This window comes from Ovis canadensis, chromosome 5, assembly GCF_042477335.2.
Source record: "Ovis canadensis isolate MfBH-ARS-UI-01 breed Bighorn chromosome 5, ARS-UI_OviCan_v2, whole genome shotgun sequence".
NCBI lineage: Eukaryota > Metazoa > Chordata > Mammalia > Artiodactyla > Bovidae > Ovis > Ovis canadensis.
The window spans coordinates 24,263,500-24,281,215 of record NC_091249.1 but is presented as its reverse complement, the minus strand read 5'-3'; the positions used below and the strand labels follow the sequence as shown (position 1 = coordinate 24,281,215).

Below are 17,716 nucleotides of genomic sequence, written 5' to 3'. Positions count from 1 at the left end.
GGGCATGGTGGGGGTTGAGCTTGTAGGGCCTTGGGGAGAATTTTGCTTTTATTTTAAGCCAGTGGGAAAACTACTGGAGGATTTTAAGCAAGGGAATGGCATAATTTAACACAGTTTGATAGGCTAAAAATATATATGCAGATGATATGTTTATATTATACATTTATAATTTTATTACATATTAAGGCATATACATAACTTACAGTAAGTCCCCTACATATAAACGAGTTCTGTTTGGAGAGCATGTTTGCAAGTCCAATTTGTTCCTAAGTCCAACAAGATTAGCCAAGATACCCAACTAACATGATCGGCTGCATCATACCGTAATAAGTTTCTAATACTTTTCACATGAACAATACATAAAAAACAAACAGAGAAAATAAAAGAAACATTTGAAATCTTACAGTACAGTACCTTGAAAAGTAGAGTAGAACAGTACAATAGCTGACATGCAGGGGCTGGCATCTAGTGAACAGGCAAGACGAGTTACTAACTGGAGGAGGGAGAGGAAGTGAGATGATGGAGCTGAAGGATCTTCAGCAATAGGAGTTGAGGGCAAGCTGCAGTTGCACTCAGGCCTGATGTTGATGGGATGCAGGTTCCCACCTTGAAGACTTACATGTAGTGGACATTTTGTATATCAATAGTGTTATGGGCCAAGTTGTGTTCCTCCCCAAAATTCATGTGTTGAAGTCTTAATGGTACTTCCTAATGTGACTGTATTCGAAGATAAGGCTTTCAAAGAGGTGATGAAATTAAAATGCGACTGTTAGGGTGGGCCTTATCCAGTCTGCCTGGTGTCCGTATAAAAGGAAATTTGGACACATGAAGAGACTAGGGACACATGCCCCTAGAGGAAAGGCCATATGAGGACATCGTGTGAAGATGGCCAAGGAGAGAGGCCTCTGGAGAGACCAACCTTGCCAACATCTTCATCTTTTATCCCTAGCCTCTACAACTGAGGGAAAATAAAATTCTGTTGTTTAAGCCACCAGTCTGGTATTTTATGACAGCCTAGCATATAACATGGGCTTCTCTGGTAGCTTAGCTGGTAAAGAATCCCCCTGCAATGCAGGAGACCTGGGTTTGATCCCTGGGTTGGGAAGATTCCCTGGAGGAGGGCATGGCAACCCACTCCAGTATTCTTGCCTGGAGAATCCCCATGGACAGAAGAGTCTGGAGGGCTACAGCCCATGGGGTCGCAGAGTCAGACATGACTGAGCAACTAAGCACACAGCACAGCATATGTACATACATACATAAGATATATAATGTATATATACACATATATACTATATATACTATACACACATATACTATATATCAATTATATGTATATGTATATGCACATATGTGATAAGATGTTAACAAGATGTCAGTATTCCCACGTCAATAAGAATTCACTATTGTAGCTGCTGAGAAGTCCACATGACAAAGAGGTCATATCCAATGAGTGGTTAAGGACCTAGAGATAAGAACCATGTTTCTGGATTCAAACTCCATCTTTGCCACATACTAGCTGTGTGGTTCCCAGGTGGCTCAGAGAATTCACCTGCCAATGCGGGAGACGCGGGTTCGATCCCTGGTCCAGGAAGATCTTCTGGAGGAGGAGATGACAACCCACTCCAGTATACGTGCCTGGGAAATCCCATGGACAGAGGAGCCTGGCGGGCTACAGTCCATGGGAGTCACAAAGAGCACAATTTAGCGACTGAACAACAATAAGAAACAAGCTGTGTGGTTCATCCTACTGGGATAAATCCCCTAGCAGGTGTCTCTAACCAGATTTTTCTGGCTTCTCTCGAGGGATGAGAAGTAGGAGATTCACTTCTGCTTCTCTGAGTTGATGGCAGGTTCTGTTCATCAGAAAGAAACAGCTGTGGGTGGTTGGAAGGCATCAGCAGGTGATCAGTCTACCTGATCTGATGCTCGGAAATTGCTTGTTTTTGAGCTGAAATATTCTGGTGTAAGAGCAAATCACATGTAGAAAAGAAAAGAATGGCTAATGAGGTTTCCAAGGTTGACCTCTGTTGCCAGGGTTTGCTCTCTGAGATAGTTTATAGGGAGAGGAATCATGTGATTCTATGTCCTGGGTTACCTGTGACAGTCCCAGTTCATACTTGGTGTCACGGTGTAACTTAATAGGATCACTTCTGGTATTAAAATTATCCACCTTTTGGAGATAAATTACAAGGTTGCTTTAGAACGGAGGTTCTCAACTGCAGTCTATCCTGCCCTCTCACCTCAGCTGACACTGGGTGGTGTCTCGAGGAATTTTTGGTTGTCACAACTGGGGAACTGCTATAGACGTCTAGTCTAAGGCCAGGGATGGTGTTCAACATCCTGCAGGGCACAGGACGACTCCCTACAATGAAGAATGATCCAGTCCAAGACAGAACCTGAGGGACAGAAAAATGTCCCTTTATGAGTTCGTCATGAACCCATCAATGTGTTCTTTTCTCTCTTTAGGAATGTTCAGTCCTCAACCTAGACGTGGATTTAATTCGATGACCATTTCTGTTCTCAGATTCTCTGCTGGTAAAGGACTGCACAGAGAAAGAATTCACGGTTTTCATCCTGAAGCTATGGTGGTGGTGGAGGGGAGGGGCGAGGTGGGGGAGGGGACATGTCGATGAACAGATGTTAACACATTAGATGCCGGGATAAGGTAGGTTCAAAGTGCTGGCGGAGCACAGGCGAGGGAAAGCCTGACTCTAGTGCTGTGATGGAAGAAGGCCCGGGAGGCTTCACGGAGGAGGAAAAAGTTGAGCTGGGTTGAAAGAATAAAAGTCCACCCTGTGGAGTGTTGGTTAACATTACTGGTAGAGGGACAGCCAGGGCAATGCTTCAAGATGAGACTGCAAGGGTCATTAGGGAAAAATAAATAGTCTGCTACTGTGCATGTAAATGGTGCTTCCCTGGTGGCTCAATGGTAAATAATCTGCCTGCCAATGCAGGAGACGCAGATTTTAACCCTGGGCCGGGAAGATCCCCTGGAGGAGGAAATGGCAACCCACTCCAGTATTCTTGCCTAGGAATTTCCATGGACAGAGGAGACTTGTGGGCTACAGTCTATAGGGTCACAGAGTCAGGCATCACTGAGCATGCACAAATGCACGGGCATGTCTATGCAAGTGCTCCCCGAGGCACGTGCCTTCACATTATGAGGTCTGCAGTTCATGTAAACAGTTCAGCCTAGACAGTTGTTATGGACTGAGCTCTGTTCTCCTCAGATTCATATATTCAGTTATGGTTTTCTCAGTGTGTATGTCCAGTCATGGAATTGCTGGGTCATATGGCAGTTCTATGCTTAGTTTTTTTAAGGCACCTCCGTACTGTTCTCCAGAGCGTCTGTACCAATTTACATTCCCACCAGCAGTGTAAGAGAGCTCCCTTTTCTCCACACCCTCTCCAGTATCTGTTGTTTGTAGATTTTTTGATTATGGCCATTCTGACCCGTGTGAGGTCGTACCTCTTTGTAGATGAAACTAGAGCCTGCCATACAGAGTGAGGTAAGTCAGAAAGAGAAAAAGAAATATTGCATATTAAAGCATATATATGAAGTCTAGAAAAATGGTGCAGATGAACCCTTTTGCAGGACAGGAATAGAGGCACAGACATAGAGAATAGACGTGTGGACACAGAGTGAAGGAGAGGATGGGACAAATTGAGAGAATAGCATCGAAGCATATACATCACCATATGTATAACTAGTGGGAAGCTGCTGTACAGTTCAGGGAGCTCAGCTCAATGCTCTGTGATGCCCGAGAGGGCTGGGATGCGGGGTGGCAGGAGGGAGGCTCCAGAGGGAGGGGGTGTGTGTATACAGCTGGTTCATGATGTTGGACAGCAGAGATTAACCCAATATTGTAAAGCAATTATATCCTGATAAAAAATAAAAAAATATTGTTGACTTCCTAATTCCTAGTACCCCACAATGTGACCAAGGAACAAACTGGATTGCAGATATGTTTGGAAGTTTTCAGGCTCCCTCACCGCACTGTAATGGGGGAACCTGGTGAGCATGCAACCATGAAATCACATGGTTGGAATTTGGCTTCCATCCTCCTCCTGGCCCATCCTCCAGTGAAGGCAGATTCAAGTTCTCATCTTGGGGGAGGAGAGGAAGTGAGAAACTAATTGCCACATGAGACTTTCTCAGTTCAGCATGTGCTTAGTTGTCTGCGTTTTATCATCTTTTCTTTGGAACTTTGGGCGATAGCACAGACCAGCTGTCTGTACAGACCCCACATTCATGTAATTGGATTTTAAGACCCTCATTTATTGTGCTACAGTAATTGTAACATATGGCAGTTATAACAGAAGTCTTCCTGCCAAATGAAAAAAAATATTGGAGGTGTTCATGCAGACAACCCAAATTTTGGTTTCTCTTGAAAAATCAGACAGTCTGGCAATGCTGGGACAGTTAATAGTAACAATTTCTCTCTCTACACAGGCTGTAGCGGATGCTGTAGGCACCCTAGCTTTATTCCTTTGGAACTTCTGTTTTTTTTTTTTTTTAACATGCTGATGGATTCTACTGCAAGCAGCTGCGACTCTGTCTGGGAGCTTTCCCTGGAGTGAACATGTTTGATCTGTACACAGGGCAGGCTGGAAGAGCCTTGAAGTTCACTTGTGCCTGCAACCTCCAGGAGGGCTCTTAACCAGTGATGGATCAGAGCAGGTGGATAAAGAGCTCAGCTCAGCTCCCACTCCCTAACTGTTATTATTATTTTAGTTTTGGAATTCGGGATTTTCATTGCAGCATGTGAGATCTAGCTCCCTGACTAGGTATCGAACCCAGGTCCCCTGCTTAGGAGTGCAGAGCCTTCGCCACTGGGCCACAAGGGAAGTCCCCTTTATTATTAAAAAATTTTTTTTTTTATCATGTCAAGTGGCATGTGGGATCTTAGTTCCCTGACTAGGGACTGAACCCCTGCCCCCTGCCCTGGAAGCACAGAATCTTAACCACTGGACCGCCAGGGAAGTCCTCTAGCTACCTCTCTTTGAATGGGGTAACTCAGTGGGATTGAACCCCAGTCACCACCAGCAGTAACCTGCTCGCTAACATAATAATCCCTGTATGGGCTGCCCTCTCTTCCTTGTCTCACTTCCTGTTTTCCCTGTTGGGATGATTAATTTTGTGTGTCAACTTGGATAGGCCTTAGGACCCAGATATTTGGTCAAAGACCAGTCTGGATATTGCTGTGAGGGTATTTTTAGATGAGATTAACACTTCAATCAGTAGATTTTGAATAAAGCAGATTGCAGTTCCTAATGTTGGTGGGCCTCATCTAATCAGTGGAAGGTGTTAAGAAAAAGACTGACCTCCCCCTAGGAAGAGACTGCCTCTGGACTCAGGCAGCAACAGCTTTTTCCTGGGTCTTTCAGCCTGCTGGCTAGATTTTAGATTTGCTGCCCTCCACAATCGCGTGAGTTAAATTCTTAAATCTCTCTCTGTCCTTGCCCATGTCTCTCTATCTCTGTTTCTCTTTCTCTACATATACACAGCCTATTGGTTCTGTTTCTCTGGAGAATCCTGATTGATACACTTACTGATTCTTTCTGAGATCATCTCCCATATAAAACCATCACACTTGTTCCCCTTACACTTATCCATGCACTGCTTCTAAGGAACCCAAACTGAGAACCAAATAGAAAAGCCCCTAAATTACAAAGAAGTCTCTCTTTCATGATGAAGAACACAAAACCTCCATTTTAGGTAGGAAGATGTCTTTTTTGTAATTAAAAAAAATTTTTTTTTAAGGAAAGACTCAAATGGCACAGTCTTAGTGAAACGCAGCAGAACCCTATCCTATAGTCCTTGTTCTCCAAGTCCTCAGCCTACCTTTTGTCTGTGGGTAAACTTTAGCCAAAAGTTAGTTTAATCAGAGAAGTGAGAACATAAAGAAACAAAAGAAAATAGTTACAGGAGATCAAATGATAATAGTTTAGTCAGTAAGCAAAGTCAAGGACTCTTAGTTCCTGCTCAAGGGCTATAGGTAATATTCTGAGCCATATCCTTTGAGCTGTCTTATAGGTAGAGACCTCCACCATGTGGAGAAATTAACTACATGATTACCAGACTGTAGCCACGACATAAACTGTCGCATTTCCAAGAACTGGCCTCCAGGAAATGGGGACAAACCAACCCTGGAACCAAGACTAGCTGTGCTTAGAACTGACCACCAGCAACCAATTTTGAGATGACTGTCTGAGCTACTCTGCTGTTTCTGCACGTAGCCCCCTCTCTCCGTCTATAAAAGCTCTAGCCCCCTGGTTGTTGGGGTGAGGGCTGTTGGCCTTTGGACAGGTTTGGATGCTAGTGACCCTCCTCCCTGGTTACTAGCATCCAAAATAAAGCAAACTTCCCTTTCCACTAACCTAGCCTCTTTAATGACTTTTGAGCAGAGAGTAGCCGGACTTGGGTTCAGTAATATCAGGGTAACAGACCCATTAGAGAGGAGCCTACTGGGGACATTTTCCTCACTACTTACACAGTGATGCTGCTCTGTATGTCTTAGGGATTCTGAAAGCAGCCACGCCACGTACCTTGTATGTTTCCCTGGATGACATCTTTGCAATGGATTTCCATGGAGTTCACTTGGGCATTCAAGCTGAAGGTGACTTCCTTGGAGCAGTTGTCTGTAACAACTCGAGTTTCAACAGCTGGTAAGAAAAACAAAGGGCAAACTTACCATTATTATAAGTTTTAATGCATAGTTACATGAATAGCTTAACTTTACTGAGTGTCTAGAATGTGCCAGGCACTGGGCTAAGAGCCTTACATTGATACATTGCCATCTTATAGCAGCCTCATGTAACACAATGAAGGACCTTTCAGAAGAGCAAACTGAAATTCAGAATTTAAGTAGGACTCTAACTCCTGTATACTTGCTAAGAAAATATCTCATGACAGAGGAGCCTGGCAGGCTCCATGGGGGTGGCAAAGAGTAGGAACTGACTGAGTCCTGTGTTCTTTTTTTAAAGACTTCTTTTTTACTGTGGACCATTTTAAAATTCTTTATTGAATTTATTACAATATTGATTCTGTTTTTTATGTTTTTGTTTTTTGGCTGAGAGGCACGTGGTATATTAATCTCCTGACCAGGGATTGAACCCACACCCCCTGCATTGGAAGGTGAAGTCTTAACCACTGGACTATCAAGAATGTCCCCTGAAACCATATTCTTAACTAACATTCTTTAGCACATTGTCTTGGAAGCAACGATTCTGTTTCTAGGAATTTGTTCGTGAAAAACAATAATGACTAAGAGGGCAGAATTAGCTACGAGAAAGTCCATGGCAGTAAAGATGATAAAGGTGAAAATGAGAAATGACCTAAAGTTTCAGAAGAAATTGGTTGAATAACTTATGGTTTCTCTTTATAATGGGGAACCATGCTTCCAATAAAAATGAAGTCACAGAATAAGAAACAATAAGTTCATGAAAATATTTATCTTAAAAATCAGAAGATATGAGACTGGTCATGAGTTGGAAATTATTGAAGGTAGATGAGGTGTGCAGTGGTCTTATTATGTCTCCTTTTGAGTGTGTTAAAAAAGTTAAAGAAAGCAATTATAGAGAGCGGGAAGTTATGGCAATTACCAGCCTTGGTTCTAAGTGCATTGAGTGCAGCATTACTGTCTCGTTTTATAGGTGAGGTGATGAAAGCTCGCTGAGGAAAGGGTACTTTATATCATTGATTAAACAATGAAGGGGACTTCCCCGGTAGTCCAGTGGTTAGTGGTAGTCCAGTCCAGTGCCCTTCCAATGCAGGGGCTGCAGGTTTGACCCCTGGTCAGGGAGCTAACATCCCACATGACTCCTGGCTTGGCCAAAAACAAAACCAAACCAAAAAATCAATTAGGAATTGGCCAAATCAGAGAATATAAGAATTGCTTGGAATGTGGTTTAATTTTAAATAAAAGTGTCCAGATTCCAGTTTCCTGAGAAGTTTAGGCACTGGATTTATCTTATAAAAATTGATTATTTTATGAAGTATTTTATCATGAAAGTTGGTAAAATAAAATGATTAGTTAGGCATACACAAACACATTAGCAGCTCTGAGCTGAATATTAATAAAATGCACAGTAAACAGCATTTCTGGAGGCCAATATAGTGATATGTATCAAAAGTTCATAGAATGCTTTCTTCCTTTTGATCTAACAATTCCTCTTCTATGAATTTATCCTAAGAAAACATTTAATGAATAGATACAGATGAACCTTTAATGGTCTTTGTCACAGGGTTGTTTTGTAACTACCCACATTTCTCAGAATAGGGAAATAAATTATTATGTAAATAAATTATATGTACAATGCAACTATATAAACCATTGAAGACAATAACAGAGCTAATGGTATATATGACGTACATGGAAAGATGTTAGTCACGTAATGAGTGAGAAAGCAAGTTTGGCAAGCAATGTAAGTTTAACATACATAACAAATATGTGTCTCTTCATCAGACATGTACCTGCATGGGTATTGGATTGGAGCACTGAATTGTGGGCAGATTTGGCTGGTCTCAGTTTAGTTTTGTGTATGTGTTTTTTCCTAATTAAAAATTTAATACTTGGCTTTGCTACGGTATTTTATTTTTTATTTTCAAAAACAAAAGTTAAATATATTTAAGGTGTACAATATGAAGACTTGACACATGTGTGCATGTGTGTGTGTGCTCAGTCGCTCAGTTGTGTCTGACACACACACACACACACACACATATATAGTTAAATGATTACTGCAGTCAAGCTAACTGACATATCTGCAGCACATGGATATATAATGAATATGTAAGACAGGTATGGGAATACCAGACCACCTGACCTGTCCCCTGAGAAACCTGTATGCAGGTCAAGAAGCAACGGTTAGAACTGGACATGGAAAAACTGACTGGTTCCAAATCGGGAAAGGAGTACGTCAAGGCTGTATATTGTCACCCTGCTTATTTAACTTATATGCAGAGTACCTCATGAGAAATGCTGGGCTGGAAGAAGCACAAACTGGAATCATGATTGCTGGGAGAAATATCAATAACTTCAGATATGCAGATGATACTACCCTATGGCAGAAAGTGAAGAGGAACTAAAAAGCCTCTTGATGAAAGTGAAAGAGGAGAGTGAAAACACTGCCTTAAAACGCAGCATTCAAAAAACGAAGGTCATGGCATCCAGTCCCATCAGTTCAGTTCAGTTCAGTTCAGTTGCTCCATTGTGTCTGACTCTTTGCGACCCCATGGATTGCAGCATGCCAGTTCCATCCCTTCATGGCAAATAGATGGGGAAATAATAGAAACAGTGACAGACTTTATTTTCTTGGGCTCCAAAATCACTGCAGATGGTGACTGCAGCCATGAAATTAGAAGACGCTTGCTCCTTGGAAAAAAAGCTATGACAAATCTAGACAGCATATTAAAAAGCAGAGACATTATTTTACCAACAAAGGTACACCTAGTCAAAGCTGCGGCTTTTGTAGTAGCCATGTATAGATGTGAGCGTGGACCTTAAAGAAAGTTGATTGCCAAAGAATTGATGCTTTTGGACTGTGGTGTTGGAGAAGACTCTCAAGAGTCCCTTAGACTGCAAGGAGATCAAACCAGTCAGTCCTAAAGGAAATCAATCCTGAATATTCATTGGAAGGACTGATGCTAAAGCTGAAGCTCAAATATTTTGGTCACCTGATTCAAAGAGCTGACTCATAAGAAAAGACCCAGAGGCTGGGAAAGATTTGAAGGCAGGAGAAGGGGTCGACAGAGGATGAGATGATTCAACGGATTTCATTACCGACTCAATGGACGTGAGTTTGAGCAAGCTCTGGGAGACGGTGAAGGACAGGGAAGCCTGACATGCTGGTGTCCATGGGGTTGCAAAGAGTGGGACATGACTGAGTGACTGAACAACAACAAAACATCATTTTTATTAAAAAATTTTTTTTGGTCACACCAGGAGGCCTGTGGAATATTAGTTCCTGGACCTGCTCAGACCTCAGCAGTGAAAGTGCCAAATCCTAACCACTGGACTGTCAGGGAATTCCCCCATCGGCAATTTTTAAAAACAGCTCTATGCAGGGGTAACTGATGTACAGCAAATCTCACATATTAACGTGTACAATTGGATGGGTTTCATCGAGTGTGTACCTCTGTCAAACCACCATCACAGTCAAGGTAGACAACATTTCTGTCACCACCAACAACTTATCCAGATTTTCTCACATCCCTTTTCCATCCCTTCACTGGCTCTACCCTCTGTGTCACTGGAGATTAGTTTGCATTTTCTAGAATTTTATATAAATGGATGTGTTCGTGTGTGTTCAGTCATTTCGGTTATGTCCGACTCTTGGTGACCCTAAGGACTGTAGCCCCCCAGGCTCCTCTATCCATGGGGATTCTCCAGGCAAGAATATTGGAGTGGGTTGCCATACGCCCCTCCAGGGGATCTTCTCGACTCAGGGATTGAACCCATGTCTCTATGTCTCCTGCGTTGGCAGGCGGGTTCGTTACCACTAGCGCCACCTGGGAAGCTGTATAAATGGACAAACACAGTCCTCGTTTACTTCTCTCATTGCTTGATGTGGACCCCAGTTAGTAACCACCCCCCTGTGTGTCTCAGGTCTTACTGTCTTCTTACCCACAGTGCTCTTTTGGACTTTCTGGATTTCCTGGTCTGGTGCTTTCAAGGCAGTGTTTAGAACATCTGATTCCACTGTCTGGAGAATGTCTGTGACCGTGGATGTGATGTTTCTCTTCTCTTCCAATACCGTCTTATTGGTGAGAAGAGACTCGATAGTCTCAATAATCCGTTGCATCTTTGAAGAGAGAAAGAATTAAAAAAACAATCCAAACGATAGGTCCCACATCCCAAGGGTCAGAAGAAAACCCAAGAAAGAAGGCGGTGGGGTCAGACGACCGGTTCACATACTGACTCCACCTCTCACTGGCTGTGCAACCTTGGGAAAGTCACTCAGTCACTCCGTGCTTCAGGTTCTCCATTTAGGATGAGGATGGTACTAAGACCCCATAAAGTTTGGGGGAAGATTAAATTAATGAAGAGACTTTATTTTTAGAACAGTGTTAGCCTGGTAAACACCGTAGAAGTGTTAGTCGCTCATTTGTGTCTGACTCTTTGTGACCCATGAACTGTAGCGCATAAGGATCCTCTGTCCATGGGATTCTCCAAGCAAGAATACTGGAGTGGGTTGCCATTTCCTCTCCAGGGGATCTTCCTGACCCCAGGGATTGGACCTGGGTCTCTTGCATTGCAGGCAGATTCTTTACAACTGAGCCACCAGGGAAGCTCAAACATCATATAAGTGTTAGTTATTAAGAGCATCTTTTACCAACAGGGAAGTGATAAAATTTTTAGAAATAGACCAGTGGTTCTCAACTGGGGGCAATTTTCATTCGCCAGATGGGAAGACGTTTGGATTGTCCCCACTGCGGAGTGCTATTTCTACTGATAATTAGGCCAGAGATGTTACTCAGCATCCTATAATGGATGCGACAGCCCCACAGCAAAGAACGACCCAGTCTCAAATGTCAATAGGGCCAGAGTTGAGAAGTCATTGAGTAGTATCATAGCTCAGAAGAAACTCTAACTGGCCTTTTTGTATCTAGAAATGTATTGTTTTTTAAAAGCTATATTAAACTCATTTAATCGATCTATTTATCTTACTGATTTACTGAAATATAGTTGATTTACAATATTATATTAGTTTCAGCCATACAATATAGTGGTTCTATGAAGAATAGCAAAAAAGATGAAGGGCCAGTGGCTGAAGAAGAGCGAAGGGTCAAGGTGAAATTTTAAAACTGTTGTTATAGAAAACAAATTCATGGTTACCATAGAAAGAAAGGGCAGGGAGGGATTAATTAGGAATTTGGGATTAACAGATACACATTACTATATATAAAAGAGATAAACAACAGAGACCTATGGTATAGCACAGGAATGCCTATTCCCATATCTTGTAATAATTTATAATGGAAAAAAATCTGAAAAAGATTATGCGTAACTGAATCACTTTGCTGTACGCCTGAAACAGTAAAACAACAGTACGTCAGGTTGAGAGAGTATCACTGACATATGCACACCACCCTGTGTGAAATAGATGGCTACTGGGAAGCTGCTGTGTAGCACAGGGAGCTCAGCTTGGTGCCCTCTGATGACCTAGAGGGGTTGGATGGGGGCGGAATGAGGCAAGCTCAAGAGGGAGGAGGTATACGTATACTCATAGCTGATTCACGCTGTTGGACAGCAGAAACTAACACAACATTGTAAAGCAATTACACTCCAATTAAAAAAAACTGTGCTTCAATAGAAATTGTAGCATACGTGATTTGAAAAAGTTATTTTTATGTTGATCTCTACATGCTTTTACTCAAAGTATTGTCCTCAGACAAGCAGTATCGGCATCAGATGGGAGCTTATTAGGAACTCAGACTCTTAGATCCCAGTCCACATATTCTGAACCCAAACCCGTACTGTAACAAGCTTCTAAAGGATTTGTGGTATGTTAAGGTAGTAGGGGGCTTTCCTGGTAGCTCAGGTGGCAAAGAATCTGCCTGCAATGCGGGAGACGCCAGTTTGATTCCTGGGTGGGGAAGAGCCCCTTGAGAAGATTGACTACCCTCTCCTGTATTCATAGGCTTCCCTAGTGGTTCAGCCGGTAAACAATCTGCCTGTAATGTGGGAGACCTGGGTTCGATCCCTGGGTTGGGAAGATGCCCTGGAGGAGGGAATGGCAACCCACTCCAGTGTTCTTGCCTGGAGAATCCCCATGGACTGAGGAGCCTGGCAGGCTACAGTCCATGGGGTTGCAAAGAGTCAGATACGACTGAATGACTGAGCGCAGCACACAAAGTACTAGACGGTAAGTCCCATTGGGGCAGTCCTTGATGAATAGCGCTATGTGGCTTCAGTCGTTTCTGACTCTTTGCGACCCTATGGACTATAGCCCACCAGGCTCCTCTGTCCGTGGGATTCTCCAGGCAAGACTATTACAGTGGGTTGCCATGTCCTCCTCCAGGGGATTTTCCTGACCCAGGGATTGAACCAGCATCTCCTGTCTCTCCTGCATTGCAGGCAGATTCTTTACCACTGTGCCACCTGGGAAGCCCCTTTGGTGAATAGCAGGGGCTCAGTAAGTGTTCATGGGTTAAATGGGTATTTTTAATAGGAAACTATCATGCCAAAGAGTTATAAGCAGAGTAATATGTAAGGGTTGCAGGGACTTTCAGAATCAGGTTCAAATAAGCCTTTTTTATGGTCTACTCTTTCAGTCTAACCAGTGTTGGTGGAAATTCTGAGCTGAGTTTTCTAGTGAAAGGGCAGCCCCCCTCCTCAGCCACACCTGATGTAAAATGCCTCTCTCTCTTCTACATGGCAGCAGAATTCTTCTTGGTTTAAACTCATTGGTAGAGAGTAGGTGCCAAAGTATTGGGTCATCAGAATTGCTGTTTTAGTGTCTGATCTAACATGATGACTTTGTACCTGTCTTTTTTTGGCAAAGCATTTTGTTTTTTCGAAGTGAAATTCACGTAACATAAAATACATCCTTTTAAAAGTAGGTTCTTTTTTTTTTTTTCTTGCCGCATAACATGTGGAATCTTAGTTCTCCAGCCAGGCATCAAAGCCACATCCCCTGCAGTTGGAAGCATGGAGTCCTAACCACTGGACCACCAGGGAAGTTCCTCACCCTTTTAAAGTATTAGTTCAGTTCAGTTGCTCAGTCGTGTCCGACTCTTTGTGACCCCATTAACTGCAGCACATCAGGCCTCCCTGTCCATCACCAACTCCCAGAGTTCACCCAAACTCATGTCCATCAGGTCGGTGATGCCATCCAGCCATCTCATCCTCTGTCGTCCCCTTCTCCTGCCCTCAATCCCCCCCAGCATCAGAGTCTTTTCCAAAGAGTCAACTCTTCACATGAGGTGGCCAAAGTACTGGAGTTTCAGCTTCAGCATCAGTCCTTCCAAAGAACACCAAGGACTGATCTCCTTTAGAATGGACTGGTTGGATCTCCTTGCAGTCCAAGGGACTCTCAAGAGTCTTCTCCAACACTACAGTTCAAAAGCATCAATTCTTCGGCCCTCAGCCTTCTTCACAGTCCAACTCTCACATCTGTACATGACTACTGGAAAAACCATAGCCTTGACTAGATGGACCTTTGTTGGCAAAGTAATGTCTGCTTTTCAATATGCTATGTAGGTTGGTCATAACTTTTCTTCCAAGAAGCAAGCATCTTTTAATTTCATGGCTGCAATCACCATCTGCAGTGATTTTGGAGTCCAAAAAAATAAAATCTGACACTGTTTCCACTATTTCCCCATCTATTTGCCATGAAGTGATGGGACCAGATGCCATGATCTTTGTTTTCTGAATGTTGAGCTTTAAGCCAACTTTTTTGTTCTCCTCTTTCACTTTCATCAAGAGGCTTTTTAGTTCCTCTTCACTTTCTGCCATAAAGCTGGTGTCATCTGCATATCTGAGGTTATTGATATTTCTCCTGGCAATCTTGATTCCAGCTTGTGCTTCTTCCAGCCCAGCATTTCTCATGATGCACTCTGCATAGAAGTTAAATAAGCAGGGTGACAATGTACAGCCTTGACATACTCCTTTTCCTATTTGGAACCAGGCTGTTGTTCCATGTCCAGTTCTAACTGCTGCTTTCTGACCTGCATACAGATTTCTCAAGAGGCAGGTCAGGTGGTCTGGTATTCCCATCTCTTTCAGAATTTTCCACAGTTTATTGTGATCCACACAGTCAAAGGTTTTGGTATAGTCAATAAAGCAGAAATAGATGTTTTTCTGGAACACTCTTGCTTTTTCCATGATCCAGCAGATGTTGGCAATTTGATCTCTGGTTCCTCTGCCTTTTCTAAAACCAGCTTGAACATCAGGGAGTTCATGGTTCATATATTGCTGAAGCCTGGCTTGGAGAATTTTGAGCATTACTTTACTAGCATGTGAGATGAGTGCAATTGTGTGGTAGTTTGAGCATTCTTTTGCATTGTCTTTCTTTGGGATTGGAATGAAAACTGACCTTTTCCACTGCTAAGTTTTCCAAACTTGCTAGCATATTGAGTGCAGCACTTTCACAGCATCATCTTTCAGAATTTGAAATAGCTCCACTTGAATTCCATCACCTCCACTAGCTTTGTTCATAGTGATGCTTTCTAAGGCCCACTTGAGTTCACATTCCAGGATGTCTGGCTCTAGGTGAGTGATCACACCATCGTGATTATCTGGGTTGTGAAGATCTTTTTTGTATAGTTCCTCTGTGTATTCTTGCCACCTCTTCTTAATATCTTCTGCTTCTGTTAGGTCCCTACCACTTCTGTCCTTTATTGTGCCCAACTTTGCATGAAATGTTCCCTTGGTATCTCTAATTTTCTTGAAGAGATTTCTAATCTTTCCCATTCTATTGTTTTCCTCTCTTTCTTTGCATTGATTGCTGAGGAAGGCTTTCTTATCTCTCCTTGCTAGTTTTTGGAACTCTGCATTCAGATGCTTATATCTTTCCTTTTCTCCTTGGCTTTTCAGTTCTTTTCTTTTCACAGCTATTTGTAAGGCCTCCCCAGACAGCCATTTTGCTTTTTTGCATTTCTTTTCCATGGGGATGTTCTTGATCCCTGTCTCCTGTACAATGTCACAAACCTCTGTCCATAGTTCATCAGGCACTCTATCTATCAGATCTAGTCCCTTAAATCTATTTCTCACTTCCACTGTATAATCATAAGGAATTTGATTTAGGTCATACCTGAATGGTCTAGTGGTTTTCCCTACTGTCTTCTATTTAAGTCTGAATTTGGCAATAACAAGTCAGTAATAATTTAGAATGTCCATGATGTTGTATAACCATCACCTCTATGTAGTTCTAAAACATTTCCATCATTTCCAAATGAAACCCATTAAACAATTGCTTCCCATTCTCCCCTCCCCCAGCCTCTGGAAAGTACAAATCTGCTTCCTGTTTCCCTGGATTCGCCTATTCTGCACATTTTATGTAAGTGGAATCATATACTGTGTAATCTTTTGTGTCTGACTTCTTTCATGGAGCATAATGTTTTTGAGGTTCATCCATATTGTACTGGGAATCAGAACTTCATTTTTTACAGCTGAATAATATTCCACTGTATAAGTATACCGCATTTTACTCATCTTGTCATCAATTCGTGGACATTTGGGCTGTTTCTGTCTTTTGGCTATTGTGAATAGGACTGCCAAGAGCATAGTTGTGCAAGTATATATTTGGGTCCCTGCTCTCCCTCTTTTTTTAAAAAATTATTTTATTGAAGTAGAGTTGATTTACAGTGTTGTATTAGTTTCTGCTGTACAGCAAAGTGCTTCAGTTTTATATACACGTTTTCATATTTTTTTCATCATGGTTTACCACAAGACATTGAATGTCACTCCCTGAGCTATAAGTAGGACCTTGTTTATCTGTTCTATATATAATAGTTCACATCTGCTAACCCCAAACTCCCGATCCAATCCTCTCTGACCCCCTCCCTCCTTGGCAGTGCAAGTCTGTTCTCTGTGTCTGTGAGCCTGTTTCTCTTTTGTAACTAAGGTCGTTTGTGTCACACTTTAGATTTCACATACACAACATCATGTGGTATTTGTCTTTCTCTTTCTGACTTGCTTCACTTAGTATGATAATCTCGAGGTTCATCCATGTTGCTGCAGATGACATTATTTCAACCTTTTTTATGCCTGAATAATATCCCACTGGGCTTCCCAGGTGGTGCTAGTGGTAAAGAACCTGCTTACTAATGCAGGAGACATAAAAGATGTGGGTTCAGTCCCTGGGTTGTGAAGATCCCCTGGAGGAAGGGCATGGCAACCCACTCCAGTATTCTTGCCTGGAGAATCCTATGCACAGAGGAGCCTGGCGGGCTACAGTCCACTGAGTCACACGGAGTCGGACACGACTAAAGTGACTTAGTAATACTCCATCATATGCATGTACCACATCTGCTTTATCTATTCATCTGTCGATGGACATTTAGGTTGTTACCATGTCTTGGCTATTGTGAACAGTTCTGCCGTGAATATGGGGATGCATGTATCTTTTTGAATTCTACTTTTGTCCAGGTATATGTTTGGGTCCCAGCTTTCAATTCTCTTGGGTATATTCTTAGAAGTAGAATTGTAGAAAGTGAAAGAAAGTGAAGTCGCTCAGTTGTGTCCTACTCTATGCGACCCCATGGACTGTAGCCCACCAGGGTCCTTCGTCCGTGGGATTTTCCAGGCAAGACTACTGGAGTGGGCTGCCATTTCCTTCTCCAGAGGATCTTCCCGACCCAGGGATCGAACCTGGGTCTCCTGCATTGCAGACAGACGCTTTACCATCTGAGCCACCAGGGAAGCTCAGATAATTGTAGAGTCACCTGATAATTTTATGTTTGATTTTTTGAGCAACCTGACAGTGACTTTTATAATGAAATGTTCCCATTTGATAACACGATTATTTGTTCATTACTGCAGTGAACAGATGTTGAACTCCCAAGGCTGGCTTGGTCTGATTCCCCTCCTCAAGGAGCTCACTGTCTAGTGAGTGAGTGACAGCACACCACTTAAGTGTCATCAGTCTGGAGGAGATAACAATAGATAACATGGATGGAATGTGTACTCTGGACCCGGCACTGTGCTGAATACTATACATGTATTATCTCATTTAACCTGCTCATCATTATCCAAGGGCGCCATCA

At 42.6% G+C, this 17,716-nt stretch overlaps 1 protein-coding gene across 4 annotated transcripts in view; it reads right to left on the bottom strand.

Annotated features, from left to right (window-relative positions):
- ADGRE3 (adhesion G protein-coupled receptor E3) overlaps positions 1–17,716 on the bottom strand; it is a 62,502-nt gene that overhangs the window by 20,162 nt on the left and 24,624 nt on the right. For 2 of the 4 annotated variants that reach the window (XM_069590771.1, XM_069590773.1), the window contains 3 exons: positions 10,632–10,809; positions 6,553–6,669; positions 1,553–1,672 (listed from right to left, as the gene is read on the bottom strand). In XM_069590771.1, the coding sequence (XP_069446872.1) occupies positions 1,553–1,672; positions 6,553–6,669; positions 10,632–10,809 (415 nt within the window). The remainder of the gene's footprint in view (positions 1–1,552; positions 1,673–6,552; positions 6,670–10,631; positions 10,810–17,716) is intronic. The other 2 variants (XM_069590774.1, XM_069590772.1) reach the window with 1 other exon arrangement.